This window comes from Nerophis ophidion, linkage group LG14 (assembly GCF_033978795.1).
Source record: "Nerophis ophidion isolate RoL-2023_Sa linkage group LG14, RoL_Noph_v1.0, whole genome shotgun sequence".
In the NCBI taxonomy this organism is placed as follows: Eukaryota; Metazoa; Chordata; class Actinopteri; order Syngnathiformes; family Syngnathidae; genus Nerophis; species Nerophis ophidion.
The window spans coordinates 15,253,677-15,275,123 of record NC_084624.1 but is presented as its reverse complement, the minus strand read 5'-3'; the positions used below and the strand labels follow the sequence as shown (position 1 = coordinate 15,275,123).

At 38.0% G+C, this 21,447-nt stretch overlaps 1 protein-coding gene and 2 long non-coding RNA genes across 4 annotated transcripts in view; 1 reads left to right on the top strand and 2 right to left on the bottom strand.

Moving 5' to 3' along the window:
• Positions 1-290, bottom strand: part of LOC133568182 (uncharacterized) — a 588-nt gene extending 298 nt beyond the window's left edge. The window contains exon 1 of the long non-coding RNA XR_009809546.1: positions 240-290. This is a non-coding gene — a long non-coding RNA (uncharacterized LOC133568182). The remainder of the gene's footprint in view (positions 1-239) is intronic.
• The window catches only part of LOC133568180 (cyclin-dependent kinase 10-like), a 50,160-nt gene that overhangs the window by 5,655 nt on the left and 23,058 nt on the right, over positions 1-21,447 (top strand). Inside the window, exons 1-5 of one of the 2 annotated variants that reach the window (XM_061919934.1) lie at positions 8,005-8,113; positions 8,216-8,317; positions 13,103-13,175; positions 13,249-13,320; positions 17,805-17,907. In XM_061919934.1, the coding sequence (XP_061775918.1) occupies positions 8,231-8,317; positions 13,103-13,175; positions 13,249-13,320; positions 17,805-17,907 (335 nt within the window). In that variant the 5' untranslated portion in view covers positions 8,005-8,113; positions 8,216-8,230. Of the gene's footprint in view, positions 1-8,004; positions 8,114-8,215; positions 8,318-13,102; positions 13,176-13,248; positions 13,321-17,804; positions 17,908-21,447 lie in introns of those variants that run through there. The other variant, XM_061919933.1, reaches the window with a different exon arrangement.
• LOC133568181 (uncharacterized) lies at positions 15,044-18,147 on the bottom strand. Its single transcript, XR_009809545.1, has 3 exons — positions 17,780-18,147; positions 17,604-17,688; positions 15,044-17,531 (listed from the first exon to the last, which is right to left on the bottom strand). It is a non-coding gene; the product is annotated as an uncharacterized LOC133568181 (long non-coding RNA).

Here is a 21,447-nt window from a genome sequence, read left to right as displayed (position 1 = left end):
CGAAGAGGCTGATTTTGACTCACGGCTGCAGTGGCCAACAGGGGCAAACTTGCAGCAAACATCCAAAACACACACAATACGGGGAAACCACATGGGAAGTACAATTAAACCGAAAGTTACCGCGTTACTTGGAAATAAAAACCAAGGAGCTGGTCATCGACATCAACAAGAAAATGACCCCTGTGGAGCCCATCAACATCCAGGGCCTGGAGGTGGCAGTAGTGGGTCAGTAAAAGTACCTGGGAGTCCACTTGAACACAGACTGGACTGGAAGGACAACTGCAAAGCTGCATACAAGAAGGGCATGAGCAGGCTCTTTTTCCTGAGGAAGCTTAGATCCTTTAACGCAGTGGTCCCCAACCTTTTTGTAGCTACGGACCGGTCAACGCTTGACAATTTGTCCCGCGGCCCGGCGGCTGAGAGGGGGTTTCTTTGTCATGATAAACTGAGGTTTTTGTCATGAAAAAGGGAGGTTTTTTTGGGTTGGTGCACTAATTGTAAGTGTATCGTGTGATTTTTATGTTGATTTAATAAAAATAAATAAATAAATAAAATAGATAAATAAATAGATTAAAAAAAATAATAAAAAATTATTCAATCGAGCCCGGTGGTTGGGGACCACTGCTTTAAAGTGTGCAGCAAAATAGTGTAATAATAGTATTCACTCTTAGAAGTGGCCTTTTGGGGCCAAACATAACTGCGATGTGGCCCTCAGTGAAAAACGACTTCGACACCTCTGATATAGGCTGTGGTCGGGGCTTGAGGAGTCAGGAAAGAATTCTCAAAAGGACTTGAATAAATGAGAGTGAGATATGAAAACATATTTTGACTGATGCATCAAAGTGGCCACAATCGTGAGCTCAGTTTACATATTTGCTCAACTCAGATGATTAAAAGATTAAAAAGGTTGCGTCAATCTTATGTACACTGGTCTGACCAGTCTGACGACACCCTTGCTCTAAATGTGAGCAAGGGTGTTGTTGTCAGGCCGTGTTGCCAACGCCTGAATAAACTTAAGAGTCACATTACCTAAATGTACTACATATATATATAAATATATATATATATATATATATATATATATATATATATATATATATATATATGTATATATTAGGGCTGGGCAACGATTAAAAATTTTAATCGAAGTTAATCGCACTATTTCTCCGATTAATCGCGATTAACTGCATTGCATACGCAAAGCCCAATAATGAATTCAAAAGTAGTGTGTAATGCACCTTTATTGGAATATTCTCCCACATGAACAAAAGCGCCAAAACATTTGTTGTGCAAACACAATTTGAATCAGTCCTTGTTAAACAATAGCAGTTAAATAGCATATTTTATGAAAATCAACTCCAAAAATGTAATTACAAACATTTAAGCTTATTGCCACTGCCAGGGTATTTAAGTTATCTTGTTTGTTATGGAAAATAAATATAATCTACATACAAATCTCTGAGCCACAATCACAACGTCTGAACAGGCAATTTCTGAGGTAACAGCAGAAACATTTTTTTTTTTATCAGGGTCTTTAGTTTAAAAAACCTATATTATAGGTAGTGGGCTGTTTTAGGGAATTTTTGATCAAATTATCCGTAGTAGCAATATTAATAATGTTGTGTTTATTCTGCGTAGTGCACTTAAAATAATTATGACCATATCTAGGAATTGATATGATGGGAATTTTCCGATTGTTTACTTGGTGCTTTGATAAACTGAACGCATATACATGGTACTATTTGTGATGTTATGAGCCAGGGAAATAAAGAACTACCTTACCCAGCATGCAACAGGAGTGACGAGCATGCGCGGTAGCCCGGTATAGGTTGTGTCGCCATGACGGCATCTTGTATGTTGTGATATGCACGCTCTGAAAGCAAACGTTAAGAACTCAGCCAACACTCCTCGTCTGCATTATTCATAAATAGACAGACAACACAAATACTCCGCTGCTTCACAGGCCGCTGGATGTAGCCGGCAAAGTATTCCCATGCTAGCTAGCCGGTCTAGCAAGCACGCGTCATTCAGTCCAAAACGGCCCGATCTATCCACATCCAGAATTGTCTGGCGGTCGTAAGTGATCCCGGAGTGACCACGCTGTATGCCAGCCATGAAATTTGCAGAATTGTCCGGTATTTTTGCCAAATGTTCCATCTTTACCAAGAGCCCCTCGACGCCGAAGTACATCCGGGAGATGCCATCTTGTTAAGAAAAGGCGGTAACAAAATAAAAGCATGTAAACAACATACGCAAATGTGCGATAAAATAATTGTCGGCGTTAATAGATTGATGAGTTAACGCGTAATTAACACATTAATTTGTCCACCCCTAATATATATATATATATATATATATATATATATATATATATATATATATATATATATATATATATATATATATATATATATATATATATATGCGTGAGCCCCACCAATGGCTTCAGGTCTGAGAGGGATATAAAAATACATGAACAGAATGCCCAGAAAAAGGTACATCTTCCTAATATTCAAGTTTTTTTTTTCCAACAATTTTATAGAGCTGCCAATGAGTTGTGTTTTCCTCATATTGCATTTGTTGTAGGGGTTTGTGTGTGTTTTGGACTTAGCTGTGCGTTTGCCCCTGCCGGCTATAGCGTCTGATGTTCTAGACATGAAATAGATTCAGTATTAAATTAATGAGCTCATCAGGCAAGTGCATATATATAAACCCCAAGTGCATAAGAAAAGTGCTTTTTCCCCCGGCTATTTGAGAATAAAAATGACTCCCTCTGTTGTCAAATATGTTTTGATATCTCACTCTCATTTATTTAAGTCCTTTCAGAATTCTTTCCTGACTCCTCAAGCCCCGACCACAGCCTATATTAGAGGTGTCAAAGTCGTTTTTCACTGAGGGCCACATCGCAGTTATGTTTGGCCCCAGAAGGCTGCTTCTAACAGTGAATACTATTATTACACTATTTTTCTATGCATTTTATTAGTATAATTTTTTTACACTAAAATGTAAGAAAACTAAGGTAAGTTGCAGTAATTTCACCTCACAATTTAGTGTATATTACTGTAAAAATTAAGGTTAAAATTGTTTATGGCCAATGTAAAATTTACATTGTGTTTTAACTGTAAAAATAAACTGGAATTTTACAGTAATATGTTAGTGTCAGGCTTGGACTTGGTCTTGGGTTGTTTTCCCGAGGTGCGAAGCGAATGGAGTGGAAACGGCGTGAAGGTAGGTAAATATTTAATTTATTTACTCATAAACTAAAAAAAGGAACAAACAAAAAGCGCTCACAATGGAGGTACAAAACTTGGGCTATGAAACAAAAGACTAGCACAAAGGCTATAAACTATAAACATGAAACAAAACACTTGTGTAACTGTGGCTTAAATAATGAACATGATAAGTGAAAACAGGTGTGAGACAAGACAGGTGAACTGATTGGTCGTCATGGTAACAAAACAGGGAGTGAAAAAAAAAGGAACTTAGAGTCCAAAGGTCAAAAGCACCTGGTATTCCTACGCAGTCTCCCATCCAAGTACTAAACAGACCAGACCTTGCTTTGCTTTGAGAACAGATGAGATTGGGGATGCTCAGGGTAATATGGCCATACAAAACTCATGATCAGACATGACAGATGAAAACTAAATCAGTTGGCATGGTAACAAGACAAACAAGGAAATGCTAAACAGAACTAAATATCCAAAAAACTAAACATAGCATGACCAAAACAAAACATGAACCATAGGCGTGACAGTTAGCACCTAAACTGCCATTTTTTGTATTTATTTTTTAACCGCAAATCAACAACTGTAGATTTTTCGGTGCATTACTGTAAATGCCAAAACGGCACCACAGTTTATTACAGTAAGAAAATTACTTTTTTTTTTTTAATTCAGAGAAAATTGCTGTCAAAACCACAGTAAATTTTACAATTTTACCATGCTACTTTTGCATTACACAATTGTACGGATAACTTGCTTTGAAATAATTATTATTAGTATTTTTTATAATTAAAAAATGGTTTGAATGATTGGTAATATATTTTTGTATATTTAGACAATATATAAGCTAACATAATTTGCGATTACATGGAGTACATAAATTGTTTTTCTCCCAAAATAGAAAGAAAGAATATATCTACCAAGAAAAGTTACAGCACTTTATTCATAAATATTATTTATATCTGGCCCCCGGGCCTTGACTTTGACACCGTTGGCCTATAAATTCTTTGACAAGCAGACGGCCAGCTAATAACAAAGTCCGCTATTTAGGGCTAAATCAATGAAAACAGGATGTCGCTAAAGTCTGTCAGAAAAAGGTTAAATAAATAAACGTGCACGTGTAATGTGTTGTCAGCTTTAAGCAAATCTGTGAGTCACTATTCAGTGTTTCCCACAGGTCAGGCATCTATTTGTGGTGGTGTGGTCGAGCGGGGGGTGGGGGGGTGGGGGATTTGGGGGGGGGGGGGGGCTGCGATGACCACGAACGCGGAGTTGGAATATAATTACAACACTTTATGTACATATTTATATAATATTTACATATTTATATAATATGTAACTACAAGCTCCATTCACAGACAGAGTCCCATTGCTTTTATGAGCGGTCGAGCGAGTCAAAAGCCGGAAAATATATATATATATATATATATATATATATTATTTTTTTTATTTTTTTTTTTTATTTTATTTTTTTTATTTAATTTTTTTTATTTTTTATTATTTTTTATTTATTTATTTATTTTTTTGTGGCGGCCGTAATTCTTTCGTGGCGGGCCGCCACGAATAAATGAACGTGTGGGAAACCCTGCTATTTATTATTATACTACAAACATTGACTGATCTCCTTTGCTAAATGATTAAAAAGTAGATGTAACTGGGTTGAAGCCAATGTGGCTGAGCAAGAGCATGTTGGCTATGTTGGCATGTTGCGCTAGACCAGGCCTGGGCAATTATTTTGACTCGGGGGGCCAAATTTAGAGAAAAAAATGTGTCTGGGGGACCGGTATGTCTATTTGTAGGAAAACTAATACAAAACCTCACGATAAAGTCTGATTGAATTCTAAATATGTTATGACAGACCGTCTTAAAAACGGAATGGAATTGTAATTTTTCTCTACGGACAATAAAACCCTGAATATTAAGAACATACGAACGTCACACCCCGTTTCCATCGACATATTTTACAATCAAGCCAAATGCAACAAACAGCGAAATATGAACGCGAAGGCGTTGAGGGGATCCGGTTTGGTGGCCACGGGATTAGGTCTCTGTTTTTTGCAGATGATGTAGTCCTGATGGCTTCATTTGGCCGGGATCTTCAGCTCTCACTGGATCGGTTCGCAGCCGAGTGTGAAGCGACCGGAATGAGAATCATCACCTCCAAGTCCGAGTCCATGGTTCTCGCCCGGAAAAGGGTGGAGGAGACCCTGCCCCAAGTGGAGGAGTTCAAGTACCTAGGAGTCTTATTCACGAGTGGGGGAAGAGTGGATCGTGGGATCGACAGGCGGATCGGTGCGGCGTCTTCAGTAATGCGGACGTTGTATCGATCCGTTGTGGTGAAGAAGGAGCTGAGCCGGAAGGCAAAGCTCTCAATTTACCGGTCGATCTACGTTCCCATCCTTACCTATGGTCATGAGCTTTGGGTCATGACCGAAAGGATAAGATCACGGGTACAAGCAGCCGAAATGAGTTTCCTCCGCCGGGTGGCGGGGCTCTCACTTAGGGATAGGGTGAGAAGCTCTGCCATCCGGGAGGAACTCGACGTAAAGCCGCTGCTCCTCCACATCGAGAGGAGCCAGATGAGGTGGTTCGGGCCTCTGGTCAGGATGCCACCCAAACGCCTCCCTAGGGAGGTGTTTAGGGCACGTCCAGCTGGTAGGAGGCCACGGGGAAGACCCAGGACACGTTGGGAAGACTATGTCTCCCGGCTGGCCTGGGAACGCCTCGGGATCCCCCGGGAAGAGCTAGACGAAGTGGCTGGAGAGAGGGAAGTCTGGGCTTCCCTGCTTAGCCTGCTGCCCCCGCGACCCGACCTCGGATAAGCGGAAGATGATGGATGGATGGATGGATGAACGCGAAGGGTAAAAAAAACAAAAAAACATCTACAATCTCATATATGTGATATATCACTAAGCTTTAGAACTTTGTTGTAAAAATCTCCTTCCGCCTCAGTCCCTGACACTCGCATTTCAGCCTGGCCGCTCCCCACCCACACTGCTTGGTGCCTCGTCTGACCTGCTGTGACGTAGATTACCGTAGTAACTACAAACCCCGTTTCCATATGAGTTGGAAAATTGTGTTGAATGTAAATATAAATGGAATACAATGATTTGCAAATCCTTTTCAACCCATATTCAGTTGAAAACACTACAAAGACAAGGTATTTGATGTTCAAACTCATTAAATTTCTTTTTTTTTGCAAATAATATTTAACTTAGAATTTCATGGCTGCAACACGTGCCAAAGTAGTTGGGAAAGGGCATGTTCACCACTGTGTTACATCACCTTTTCTTTTATCAACACTCAATAAACGTTTGGGAACTGAGGAAACTAATTGTTGTAGCTTTGAAAGTGGAATTATTTCCCATTCAGTCGTTCAACAGTCCGGGGTCTCCGCTGTCGTATTTCACGCTTCATAATGCGCCACACATTTTTGATGGGAGACAGGTCTGGACTGCAGGCGGGCCAGGAAAGTACCCACATTCTTTTTTTTTTACAAAGCTACGCAGTTGTAACACGTGCTGAATGTGGCTTGGCTGAAATAAGCAGGGGCGTCCATGAAAAAGACGGCGTTTAGATAGCGGAATATGTTGTTTCTAAACCTGTATTTACCTTTCAGCATTAATGGTGCCTTCACAGATGTGTAAGTTACCCATGCCTTGGGCACTAATGTACCCCCATATCATCACAGATGCTGGCTTTTGAACTTTGTGTCGATAACAGTCTGGATGGTTCGTTTCCCATTTTGTCCGGATGACACAATGTCAAATATTTCCAAAAACAATTTGAAATGTGGACTTGTCAGACCACAGAACACTTTTCCACTTTGCATCAGTCCATCTTAGATGATCTCGGGCCCAGAGAAGCCGGCGGCGTTTCTGGATGTTGTTGATAAATGGATTTTGCTTTGCATGGTAGAGCTTTAACTTGCACTTACAGATGTAGCGACAAACTGTATTTAGTGACAGTGTTTTTTTTAAGTGTTCCCGAGCCCATGTGGTGATATCCTTTAGAGATTGATGTCGGTTTTTGATACAGTGCCGTCTGAGGAATCGAAAGTCTAGGTCATTCAATGTTAGTTTCCGGCCTACGTGGAGTAATTTTTCCAGATTCTCTGAACCTTTTGATGACATTATGGACCGTAGATGTTGAAATCCCTAAATGTCTTGCAATTGCACTTTGAGAAACGTTGTTCTTAAACTGTTTGACTATTTGCTCTTGCAGTTGTGGACAAAGGGGTGTACCTCGCCCCATCCTTTCTTGTGAAATACTGATCATTTTTTGGGAAGCTGTTTTTATACCCAATCATGGCACCCACCTGTTCCCAATTAGCCTGAACACCTGTGGGATGTTCCAAATAAGAGTTTGATGAGCATTTCTCAACTTTATCAGTATTTATTGCCACCTTTCCCAACTTCTTTGTCACGTGTCGCTGGCATCAAATTCTAAAGTTAATGATTATTTGCAAGAAAAAAAACGTTTATCAGTTTGATTATCAAATATCTTGTCTTTGTAGCATATTCAACTGAATATGGGTTAAAAATGATTTGCAAATCATTGTATTCCGTTTATATTTACATCTAACACAATTTCCCAACTCATATGGAAACGGGGTTTGTATAATAGAGCTAGGAAAAATAATGAAAATTAAGTTAGTGAAAGAGAAGGTTAATACAGCAATGAGGGATATTTTATCTTTTTTTTTAAAATACAGGGTTAAATAAATAAATATCAAATAGAAAAGGATATCAGATCGAGCCACACTCCATTTCAAAAGGTGGCGCTAATGTACACCAAACAAGGTTACTTGCCAACCTCAACAAACAAAAGAAGAAGCTCAGGCAGTGGACTTGCAACTCTGGGAAAGTTTTTAGTCGTCCCGCTGCTTTGCTGTAAACAACAATGGCGCCCTAATAGTTGCATTAAGCTTGTACTGTTTTTTTTAGCTTTTAAAGACCAATATCTCAACTATCTTTTCTGTCTTTGTGGAACAGCCCTGTCGGCGGAGAATGGACGCCGCAGGAGAGGAAGAACCGGAGCCAATAAAGCTCAAATCTCTGAAGAACAAAGTATTTACAGTGCCTAACAATGATAGGGTAAGTTAGTCGTAGATAACTAACAACATATTCACATTAATATTACTCTATCTGAGGGTTTCACAGTGGTCGTATAATGTTGGTCTTGACCTATGTTTATATGCTTTTATGTTTGTATTACAGATGTCCGATAATGGCTTTTTTGCCGATATTGCCAAACCCTTAATTACCGATACCGATATCAACCGATACCGATATATACAGTCGCGGAATTAACATATTATTATGCCTAATTTTATTGTGATGCCCCGCTGGATGCATTAAACAATGTAACAAGGTTTTTTTAAAAAAATCAAGTCAAGTTATGGAAAAAAATGCCAACATGGCACTGCCATATTTATTATTGAAGTCACAAAGTGCATTGATTTTTTTTTAACATGCCTCAAAACAGCAGCTTGGAATTTGGGACATGCTCTCCCTGAGGCATGAGGAGGTTGAGGTAGGTGGGGGGTTAGGGGGTAGCGGCGGTATATATTGTAGCGTCCTGGAAGAGTTAGTGCTGCAAGGGTTCTGGGTGTTTGTTCTGTTGTGTTACGGTGCGGATGTTCTCCCGAAATGTATTAGTCATTCTTGTTTGGTGTGGGTTCACAGTGTGGCGCATATTTGTAACAGTGTTGAAGTTGTTTATACGGCCACCCTCAGTGTGAACTGTATGGCTATTGACCAAGTATGCATTGCATTCACTTGTGTGTGTGAGAGGCTGTAGATATTATGTGATTGGGCCAGCCCTCTGTGCTGCTCCCTATGTATACATTGGCGTTTTAAATGTCATAAATGTAACTTTATGAGAACGATACCGATAATTTCCGATATTACATTTTAAAGCATTTATCGGCCAATAATCCAATATTTATCGGACATCCCTAGTATGTATGAATGTATGTATGTATGTATTTATTTATTTATGTCTATATGTATGTATGTATATATATATATATATATATATATATATATATATATATATATCCATCCATCCATTTACTACCGCTTATTCCCTTTCGGGGTCGCGGGGGGTGCTGGCGCCTATCTCAGCTACAATCGGGCGGAAGGCGGGGTACACCCTGGACAAATCGGCTCCTCATCGCAGGGCCAACACAGATAGACAGACAACCTTCACACTCACATTCACACACTAGGGCCAATTTAGTGTTGCCAATCAACCTATCCCCAGGTGCATGTCTTTGGAAGTGGGAGGAAGCCGGAGTACCCGGAGGGAACCCACGCATTCACGGGGAGAACATGCAAACTCCACACAGAAAGATCCCGAGGCTGGATTTGAACCCAGGACTGCAGGGCCTTCGTATTGTGAGGCAGACGCACTAACCCCTCTGCCACCGTGAAGCCCTTATATATATATATATATATATATATATATATATATATATATATATATATATATATATATATATATATATATATATATATATTATATATATATAATATATATATATATATATATATATATATATATATATATATATATATATATATATATATATATATATATATATATATATATTATATATATATAATATATATTTTAGGGCTGCGAATCTTTGGGTGTCCCACGATTCGATTCAATATCGATTCTTGGGGTCGCGATTCGATTATAAATCGATTTTTCCGATTCAACGCGATTCTCGATTATAAAAACGATATTTTTCCGATTCAAAACGATTCTCTATTCATTCCATACATAGGATTTCAGCAGGATCTACTCCAGTTTGCTGACATGCCAGCAGAGTAGTAGAGTTTTGTAAAAAAGCTTTCATAATTGTAAAGGACAATGTTTTATCAACTCATTGCAATAATGTAAATTTGTTTTAACTATTGAACAAACCAAAAATATGACTTATTTTGTCTTTGTGAAAACATTGGACACAGTGTGTTGTTAAGCTTATGAAATGTGATGCAAGTGTAAGGCACTGTGACACTATTGTTCTTTTTTTATTTTTATAAATGTCTAATGATAATGTCAATGAGGGATTTTTAATCACTGATATGCTGAAATTATAACTAATATTGATACTGTTGTTGATAATATTCATTTTTGTTTCACTACGTTTGGTTTGTTCTGTGTCGTTTTTGTGTCTCCTCTCAGTTGCTCTGTTTATTGCAGTTCTGAGTGTTGCTGGGTCAGGTTTGGTTTTGGAATTGGATTGCATTGTTATGGTATTGCTGTGTATTAGGGCTGGGCGAGATTTCGATATAAACGATATATCGCAGGTTTGTCTCTGTGCGATATAGAAAATGACTATCGTAATGCTCGATTATATGTTCTCACACAGTTGCTTTTTGCTGCGGGCATTACATTACTGACGTTTCTCACTCCTTCTCGTCTCTCCTTCTCACAGAGAAGTAAAACAAGCCCGCCTTCTTACATACGTCACATACTGTTGCGCGTCTAGCGTCATACACTCTCGCCGAGCAGAGAGGTAGCAGCATGGCTAACGTTAGCTGAGGCAGGTCGAGCGGAGCGGAGCTAGTGACAATACAAGAGAGAGAAGGTGTGAAACTGATCACAATTGGAGGAAGAACAATAAATGCCCAAAATAAAGAGCAGGGGATCCGTCATCTGGTGGTGGTTTGGCTTCAAATGGGAAGATATTCAGCAGACAACAGCAATATGCAAAGTATGCAGCAGAAGTGTTACTACAAAAAGGTAGCAACACTATTAATTTGTTCTTTCATTTAAAAAGTCACCTGTGAGAGAATGAAGAGTATTTAATAAATACAGTTTTTTAGAATCATCATACTGCTGTGATTATATGCATCAAGTGTTCATTCAAGGCCAAGGCAAAATATCGTAATGTATACCGTATTTCGCAATATGGCATAAAAATATCGCAATATTAAAAAAGCAGATATCGCCCAGCCCTACTGTGTATTGTTTTGTTGGATTGATTAAAAAAAAAATCTATTCAAAAAAAAAAAGAGAATCGATTCTGAATCGCGATTCACATTCGAATCGATTTTTTCCCAAACCCTAATATATATATATATATATATATATATATATATATATATATATATATATATATATATATATATATATATATATAAACATACATACAAACCCTGTTTCCATATGAGTTGGGAAATTGTGTTAGATGTAAATATAAACGGAATACAATGATTTGCAAATAATTTTCAACCCATATTCTGTTGAATATGCTACAAAGACAACATATTTGATGTTCGAACTGATAAACTTTTTTTTTGCAAATAATCATTAACTTTAGAATTTGATGTCAGCAACACGTGACAAAGAAGTTGGGAAAAGTGGCAATAAATACTGATAAAGTTGAGGAATGCTCATCAAACACTTATTTGGAACATCCCACAGGTGTGCAGGCTAATTGGGAACAGTTGGGTGCCATGATTGGGTATAAAAAGCAGCTCCTCAAAAAAAGCTCAGTCTTTCACAAGAAAGGATGGAGCGAGGTACACCCCTTTGTCCACAACTGCGTGAGCAAATAGGCAAACAGTTTAAGAACAACGTTTGTCAAAATGCAATTGCAAGAAATTTTGGGGTTTCAACATCTATAGTCCATAATATCATCAAAAGGTTCAGAGAATCTGGAGAAATCACTAAAAGTGAGCGGCATGGCCAGAAACCAACATTGAATGAACGTGACCGTCGATCCCACTGTATCAAAAACCGACATCAATCTCTAAAGGATATCACCACATGGGCTTAGGAACACTTCAGAAAACCACTGTCACTAAATATAGTTTGTCGCTACATCTGTAAGTGCAAGTTAAAGCTCTACTATGCAAAGCGAAAGCCACAACATCCAGAAATGCCGCCGGCTTCTCTGGGCCCGAGATCATCTAAGATGGACTGATGCAAAGTGGAAAAGTGTTCTGTGGTCTGATCAGTCCACATTTCAAATTGTTTTTGGAGATATTCGACATCGTGTCATCCGTACCAAAGGGGAAGCGAACCATCCAGACTGTTATCGACGCAAAGTTCAAAAGCCAGCATCTGTGATGGTATGGGGGTGCATTAAGCCCAAGGCATGGGTAATTTACACATCTGTGAAGGCACCATTAATGCTGAAAGGTACATACAGGTTTTGGAACAACATTTGCTGCCATCCAAGCGCCGTCTTTTTTATGGACGCCTCTGCTCATTTCAGCAAGACAATGCCAAGCCACATTCAGCACGTGTTACAACAGCGTGGCTTTGTAAAAAAAAGAGTGCGGGTACTTTCCTGGCCCGCCTGCAGTCCAGACCTGTCTCCCATCGAAAATGTGTGGCGCATTATGAAGCATAAAATACGACAGCGGAGACCGACTGAAGCTCTACATAAATCAAGATGGGAAAGAATTCCACTTTCAAAACTTCAATATTTAGTTTCCTCAGTTCCTAAACTTTTATTGAGTGTTGTTAAAAGAAAAGGTAATGCAACACAGTGGTGAACATGCCCTTTCCCAACTACTTTGGCACGTGTTGCAGCCATGAAATTCTAAGTTAATTATTATTTGCAAAAAACAACAACAAGTTTATCAGTTTGAACATCAAATATATTGTCTTTGTAGTGCATTCAATTGAATATGGGTTGAAAAGGATTTACAAATCATTGTATTTCGTTTATATTTAACACAATTTCCCAACTCATATGGAAACAGAGTTTGTAGTTAGAAGTCTTTATATAGTATGTTGTATTGGAATAAAACACAATTTCTTGAGTTCCATTTTATTTGATTCCTGCCGGCCACCGTATTAAAGCCTCTTTTGCCTTTAAAGATACATAATGTTCTCTTTCCCTCTTCTTCCAGTTTGGGAGCTGCCGAAGTGTCCGAGAGTTTGAAAAGCTCAACCGTATCGGGGAAGGAACCTACGGCATTGTGTGTAAGTGGTTTACACGAGAGAGAAAAGAGATGCAGCTGGTTGATACATAAAATAATTCTTCTTCTTCCTGCAGACCGTGCTCGGGACACCAAGTCTGATGAAATTGTAGCTCTGAAGAAAGTTCGGATGGATAAAGAGAAAGACGGTGGGTTTATATCCATACATTTTCTTTAGGGGCTGTGGGTGAGCTGGAGTCCATCCCAGTCTGTCAGAACAGCCTCGGGCTAAATTGGGGCCCCAAGCAGAATTTTATTTGGAGGCCCCCCTTCCCTTTATACATTTTTTCACACATTTTTTCACACATTTTTTCACACATTTTTACACACATTTTTAAGTGTAACAATTGTTATACTTTTTTTTAATTGAAATTTGAATTTAATTTGATGCATGTTTTGTACTCAAATGAATTCATAAACTGTTTAGTTATATTTCTTTAAATTGAAAAATAACGATTTTCACGTCGTTAAAACATACCTGGAAAACAGGCTCTATTCCAGTGATTCTCAAAGTGGTGGTAAGCCAAAGAATCACCTGATTAAAGTAGTCACATTTTCCTTTATCTAATTTGTATAAAGTTACAGTGGCCTAGATTATAAAAAGCACTTGTTAAATAAAAACCTGTGCCTTGTTTTTAATAACCCTTAGGCTTACTATGCTACTGTATTTTTTAATGTGCGTCATTATGGTGGTACTTGGAGAGCCAAGTTTTTTCTGGGGAAAAAAGTTTGAGACCCACTGCTTTAGTCCATCCACAAGAGCCGGAGGAATTAATTGGGAAAATGTGCCATTCTATGCATATCAGTGACCAAGTATGAAGCGGCTAGGAATACTTTTGCGGTAGAATTTTGTATGAAGCGTTTTACATGCACTTCGTCACGCAATACAGGGCCCCCCCACAGATTGCGGGGCAACAAACAAGCTTTCACTCTCACATAAAACTAACCTGTGTTTAGGATGTTTTCTTGTGTTTCAGGGTTTTTGAAAAAGCATCTCAAGTCGAAAGGATTTTGCAAGAATTAAGGCCTTAAATGGCATTAAAACGCAATATAATATTGAGTGATTAATTGAAACTTTTATTAGTAGATTGCACAGTACAGTACATATTCCGTACAATTGACCACTAAATGGTAACACCCGAATAAGTTTTTCAACTTAAGTCGGAATCCACGTAAATCAATACAAGTACAACAAATATATACTATCAGCATAATACAGTCATCACACAAGTTAATCATCTGAGGATATACATTGAATTGTTTACAATTGGGGGGGAGGGGCAGTTAGGTTTGGTTGATATCAGCACTTCAGTCATCAACAATTGCATCATCTGAGAAATGGACATAGAAACAGTGTAGGTCTGACTTTGTAGGATATTTACGGCAAGCAGTGAACATAGTGAGTTCAATATCGATTCTTGGGGTCACGATTTGATAATATATCGATTTTTTTTTTCGATTCGATTTGATTCTCGATTCAAAAACGATATTTTTCCGATTCAAAACGATTCTGTATTCATTCAATACATAAGATTTTAGCAGGATCTACCCCAGTCTGCTGACATACCAGCAGAGTAGTAGATTTAAAAAAAAAAAAAAGCTTTTATAATTGTAAAGGACAATGTTTTATCAACTGATTGCAATAATGGAAATTAGTTTTAACTATTAAACGAACCAAAAATATGACTTATTTTGTCTTTGTGAAAACATTGGACACAGTGTGTTGTTAAGCTTATGAAAAGCGATGCAAGTGAAAGCTACTTTGACACTATTGTTCTTTTTTATTATTTTTATAAATGTCTAATGATAATGTCAATGAGGGATTTTTAATCACTGCTATGCTGAAATTATAATTAATATTTATACTGTTGTATATAATCATTTTTGTTTCACTACTTTTGGTTTGTTCTGTGTCGTGTTTGTCTCCTCTCCTGCTGTTTATTGCAGTTCTGAGTGTTGCTGGGTCAGGTTTGGATTTGGAATTGGATTGCATTATTATGGTATTTATGTGTAATGGTTTGTTGGATTGATTAAAAAAAAAAAAAAATTTAATTAAAAAAAAAAAACGATTTTTAAAAAATGAGAATAGATTCCGAATCGCACAACGTAAATGATTCGATTCGTATTCGAATCCATTTTTTCCCACACCCCTAATAAGAACAATTATATACATTTGATTATTTACATTTGATTATTTACAATCCGGGGAGGTGGTATGTGGAGGAGGGAGGGTGTTAGTTAAAAGTTGAAGTTGCCTGGAGGTGTTCTTTTAGTGTGGTTTTGAAGGAGGACAGAGATGATTTAGGGGCGGCATGGCGTAGTGGGTAGAGCGGCCGTGACAGAAACCTGAGGGTTGCAGGTTCGCTTCCCACCTATTGACATCCAAATCGTTGCCGTTGTGTCCTTGGGCAGGACACTTCACCCTTGCCCCCGGTGCCACTCACACTGGTGAATGAATGATGAATGAATGATTGGTGGTGGTCGGAAGGGCCGTAGGCGCAAACTGGCAGCCACGCTTCCGTCAGTCTACTCTAGGGCAGCTGTGGGTACAGATGTCGCTTACCACCACCAGGTGTGAATGAATGATGGGTTCCAACTTCTCTGTGAGCGCTTTGAGTATCTAACAATAGAAAAGCGCGATATAAATCTAATCCATTATTATTGTTATAATGTACTTTCTTCAACACCTGTTGGGAGTGCATTCCATATTGATGTGGCATAGAAAGAGAATGAGTTAAGACCTTTGTTAGATCGGAATCTGGGTTTAACGTGGTTTGTGGAGCTCCCCCTGGTGTTGTGGTTATGGCGGTCATTTGCATTAAGGAAGTAGTTTGACATGTACTTCGGTATCAGGGAGGTGTAGCGGATTTTATAGACTAGGCTCAGTGCAAGTTGTTTTACTCTGTCCTTCACCCTGAGCCAGCCCACTTTGGAGAAGTGGGTTGGAGTGAGGTGGGATCTGGGGTGGAGGTCTAGAAGTAACCTGACTAGCTTGTGCTGGGATTTTTCGAGTCTAGATTTGAGGGTTTTGGACGTGCTGGGGTACCAGGAGGTGCAAGCGTAATCGAAAAAGGGTTGAGAGTTCCCGCTAGAATCTTCAAGGTGCTTTTGTTGACCAGAAAGGAGATTCTGTAGAGAAATCTCGCTTGTTGGTTGACCTTTTTGATTACCTTGGTTGCCATTTTATCACAGGAAAGATTAGCCTCTAGTATGGAACCTAGGTAGGTGACCTCATCTTTCCTGGTGATAACAATGTCGCCCACTTTAATAGTGAAGTCACTGACTTTCTTAAGGTTGATTTGGGACCCAAATAGGATGGATTCCGTTTTATCTAAGTGTATGGAAAGTTTATTGTCAGCGAGTCAGGTGCAAATACTAGCACTGAGGATTTTTTCCTTTCCGGATACCAGCAAGGCCGAGTCATCCGCAAACATTTTGTAATACAATTGTAGGACTTGGCCAATAGTCAATACGTCAATCAATCAAACAATGAATGAAAATGAACTTAATAACGTTGATAAATGGCTACGTCTGTCCCTTTTCTTTTCTTCGGCTCTGGCTTTCAAAGTGGATCCAAGAGGAAGCAAGAAAAGCGCTTTTTCCAAATATTTAATGACATGTCTATTTCTAAAAAAAATTAAACACATGCATTATTTGCATTCCTAGTGTGATGTTATTTTATTATTCCATAAAACCTTACAAATATATTTTTAAATTTTATCTTGATTAAAAAAAAAAATCCTCCAGTTTGTGGCTATAAGTCATACTTTCAGAGGATATGCATTTCTTAATTTTTTTTTAAAGAGATCACATTCAAAAAATGACTTAAGGGTATATTATATTGATCAAATAATTTAGAATTGGATGTTTATTCAGAGGGTATGAGTGCAGTTCCTTTTAATCATTTTGATTGAATGTACAGTTTGATTGACTGGCAAAACCTTTGAAATTGGCTATTGTCTACGGCAGGTGCTTGAAGTCAGAACACCGGATGCTACTACAGAAAAGTAAATAGATAAAAATACATTCTCAGGTCAAACAGTCTTGAGAGCCAATTCTAATTAGCTAGATAAAAGTTAATGTAAACTTTTCAACTATTCAACATTATCTTTTTCAAAAGCTTACAGTAGTGTGTAAACAATAACAATATGCAATTAAAAATGGGCATTAAATTTGAGAGGTGTGGCTCGGTTTGTAGAGCGACCGCGCCAGCAGCTTGAGGGTTGCAGGTTCGATTCCCGTTTCCGTCATCCTAGTGACTGCCATTGTGTTCGTCAGTCTACCCCAGGGCAACTGTGGCTGATGTAGCTTACCACCACCAGGTGTGAATGAATGATGAGTTCCCACTTCTCTGTGAGCGCTTTGAGTGTTTAGAAAAGCACGATATAAATCTAAGTTATTATTGTATCCTGGGACAAGACATTTTACTCACCTGCTCCCAGTGCCACCCACAGTGGTTTAAAGGGAGCTTAAAAGATGTAGGAAATGGGTCTCACTATGTGAAGCGCTTTGAGTCTCTAGAGAGAAAACGGCATACTGTTATATTTCACTTTTAAGTTGCATTAAAAATGGCATTAAAAGCATCAAATTAGATTTGAACTGAAGAACCTGATGATGTTTTTGTCTTGGTCAGGCATCCCCATCAGCAGCCTGAGAGAAATCACCCTGTTGCTACGGCTCAGACATCCCAACATCGTGGAGCTGAAGGAGGTGGTTGTGGGCAGTCATCTGGAGAGGTCAGAAAAGCAGACAAGGGCTGTCACATTATTTGATTCTGATTTTTTTGCATTTTGTTCATAACTTGTACTTAACCACAGTAACTCGCAGTTTTTTATATTTTTAATTTTTAATAGTGTACCTCAGCTGGATCATTTTCAAGTTCATTAATACTATCAACAAGGGTCAATATAATTTGTTTTGCTTTATGCAAATGTTGCACTTTAGGCACCAATGCACTGATATCATTAAACATACACACTATTAGGTAGATGAAATATTAAGTATCAACCAATTATACAATTCTATATTGAGTCTGTTAGATCGCTAAAAAATGCCTGGAGTTAATCAATAATATACCAGTGCAGCTTTTTAAACACATCACAAAATGTTTTTCTTTCTCGAGAAGTTAGATAGTTTTGGCGTTGTCCTGTTTTTTTTATTTTTTATTGTTGCTATTTTATTTGTCCTTTACATTAAAAAAATGATACATTGTTATTTTAGCACTTTGCCTGTCCTTGCTTTTAAATTGACAAAAGTTCAATGGTTATTTTTAGGAGTGGGAAAAAATCAATTTGAAAACGAATCGAATCTAATAAGATGTGCGATTCAGAATTGATTCTCATTTTTAAAAAATTGATCTTTATTTTTTATTTGTATTTTTTTTAATGAATCCAACAAACCACTACACAGCAATACCATAACAATGCAATCCAATTCCAAAATCAAACCTGACCCAGCAACACTCAGAACTGCAATAAACAGAGAAATTAAGAAGACACAAACACGACACAGCACAAACCAAGAGTAGTGAAACAAAAATGAATATTATCAACAACAGTATCAATATTAGTTATAATTTTAGCATATTAGTGGTTAAAAATCACTCATTGACATTATCATTAGACATTTATAATAATAAAAAAAAAAGAACAATGGGGTCACAGTGGCTTACACTTGCATCGCATCTCATAAGCTTGACAACACACTGTGTCCAATGTTTTCACAAAGATAAAATAAGTCGTATTTTTTTGGTTCGTTTAATAGTTAAAACAAATTTACATTATTGCAATCAGTTGATAAAACATTGTCCTTTACAATTATAAAAGCTTTTTTTTTTTTCAAATCTACTATTCTGCTTGCATGTCAGCAGACTGGGGTAGATTCTGCTGAAATCCTATGTATTGAATGAATACACAATTGTTTTGAATCGGAAAAATATCGTTTTTGAATCGAGAATCGAATCGAAAAAAATCGATATATTATCGAATCGTAGGACACCCAAAGATTCACAGCCCTAGTTATTTTTATTTTTGTAATAGCCGAATGAGCAGCATAGAGGGAGGGGGGTTACCCACATTTGTGGTTCTCCCCAAGGTTTCTCATAGTCATTCTCATCGACGTCCCACTGGGTTGTGAGTTTTTCCTTGCCCTCATGTGGGCGCTGAACTGCGAATGTCTTTGTGGCTTGTGTAGCCCTTTGAGACACTTGCAATTTAGGGCTATATAAATAGGCATTGATTGACATTGAGTTACAGTAATAATAAATATTTATGATAACGAATGAATTAGTCATTTTTGTTAGTAAGCACATGCCTAAAAATACCTAAAGCTAAATTTAAGAATTGATGACTAAGGCTGCCTCTATACTAAGGTTATACAGGATATAACCCACCCAACCTTATCCCTGTCCACACACCCACAATGCCATCGTTTAAGACCCCCTCCTCCCTCCGTCGGCGCAATGCGCGTAAAATGGCAGACGCGCATATATTTGGTCATAGTCACCTCTGACCTGGAAGTGTATTCTTACCCAGCAGTCTAGTATGTGAAGTGTTTCAATGTAGACTATTGTCACATTTCTTTTAACAGTACACCTTCTTGCCTCACCATCAGCAGCTGTTAGACTAGCCCTATCGTAGTGAATCACACCTGAGCCATCATACGTGAATCAAATCTTTAATGGATGTGTGAAAGTAAACAATGTGATGAAGAACATTTTACAACTATCAATCTAGGGATCTAGATATCCGGTTAGGACACTCCTCGCTCTTTTTCCTTCACCTTCATTGTCCATTCTTGCAATCCTGCCTGTGCTTGGAGGCTGAAATTGGCGGTCGTACTCGACGGCCGCAACCACTTCACAGTAGTTACGGAGTACAAAACTAGACGTTGAGTACACTGCAAAAACTGAAATCTAAGTACGATTACATTTCTCAAATAAGGGTGATATTTGCTTATTTTCTGTCTGATAAAATGATTCTTCTCACTAAGTAGATTTTATCTTAGTGTTTTACTTGGTCCTAAATGATCTCAGAAAGATATCAAAGCTTGTTGCTGAGATTTGATGACCTATATTGAGTAAAACATGTTTGAAACTACCATATCAACTGTTGCAAAGCTGTGTCATTAACACAAGTATAAAACTACTTTTTTAAAGTAACAATTTCTTATTTCAAACATGAAAAAAAAAATCATGACTTTGACACAATTGTGTCTCATATTAAAACAGAAGACGGCCAAATTGACTTTGCAGTTTTATTTTCAATGAAACAATTGAAAATACATACTCATATAGTAGTACAGTTATTAGTGAGAATATACAGTGGGGCAAAAAAGTATTTCGTCAGCCACCGATTGTGCAAGTTCTCCCACTTAAAATGATGACAGAGGTCTGTAATTTTCATCATAGGTACACTTCAACTGTGAGAGACAGAATGTGAAAAAAAATCCAGGGATTCACATTGTAGGAATTTTAAAGAATTTATTTGTAAATTATGGTGGAAAATAAGTATTTGGTCAACCATTCAAAGCTCTCACTGATGGAAGGAGGTTTTGGCTCAAAATCTCACGATACATGGCCCCATTCATTCTTTCCTTAACACGGATCAATCGTCCTGTCCCCTTAGCAGAAAAACAGCCCCAAAGCATGATGTTTCCACCCCCATGCTTCACAGTAGGTATGGTGTTCTTGGGATGCAACTCAGTATTCTTCTTCCTCCAAACAAGACGAGTTGAGTTTATACCAAGATGGATACATGGATGATACAGCAGAGGATTGGGAGAATGACATGTGGTCAGATGAAACCAAAATATAACTTTTTGGTATAAACTCAACTCGCTGTTTTTCTGCTAAAGGGACAGGACGATTGATCCGTTTAAGGAAAGAATGAATGGGGCCATGTATCGGGAGATTTTGAGCCAAAACCTCCTTCCATCGGGGAGAGCTTTGAATGGTTGACCAAATACTTATTTTCCACCATAATTTACAAAAAAAATATTTAAAATTCCTACAATGTGAATTCCTGGATGGTTTTTTTTCACATTCTGTCTCTCACAGTTGAAGTGTACCTATGATAAAAATAACAGACCTCTGTCATCATTTTAAGTGAGAGAACTTGCACAATCGTTGGCTGACTAAATACTTTTTTGCCCCACTGTACTCATTTTAAGGTATTTTGGGGTTCATATACTGCATTCTTCGAATTATAAGTCGCTCCGGAGTATAAATCGCACCGGCCGAAAATGCATAAGAAAGAAGGAAAAAAAACGTATATACG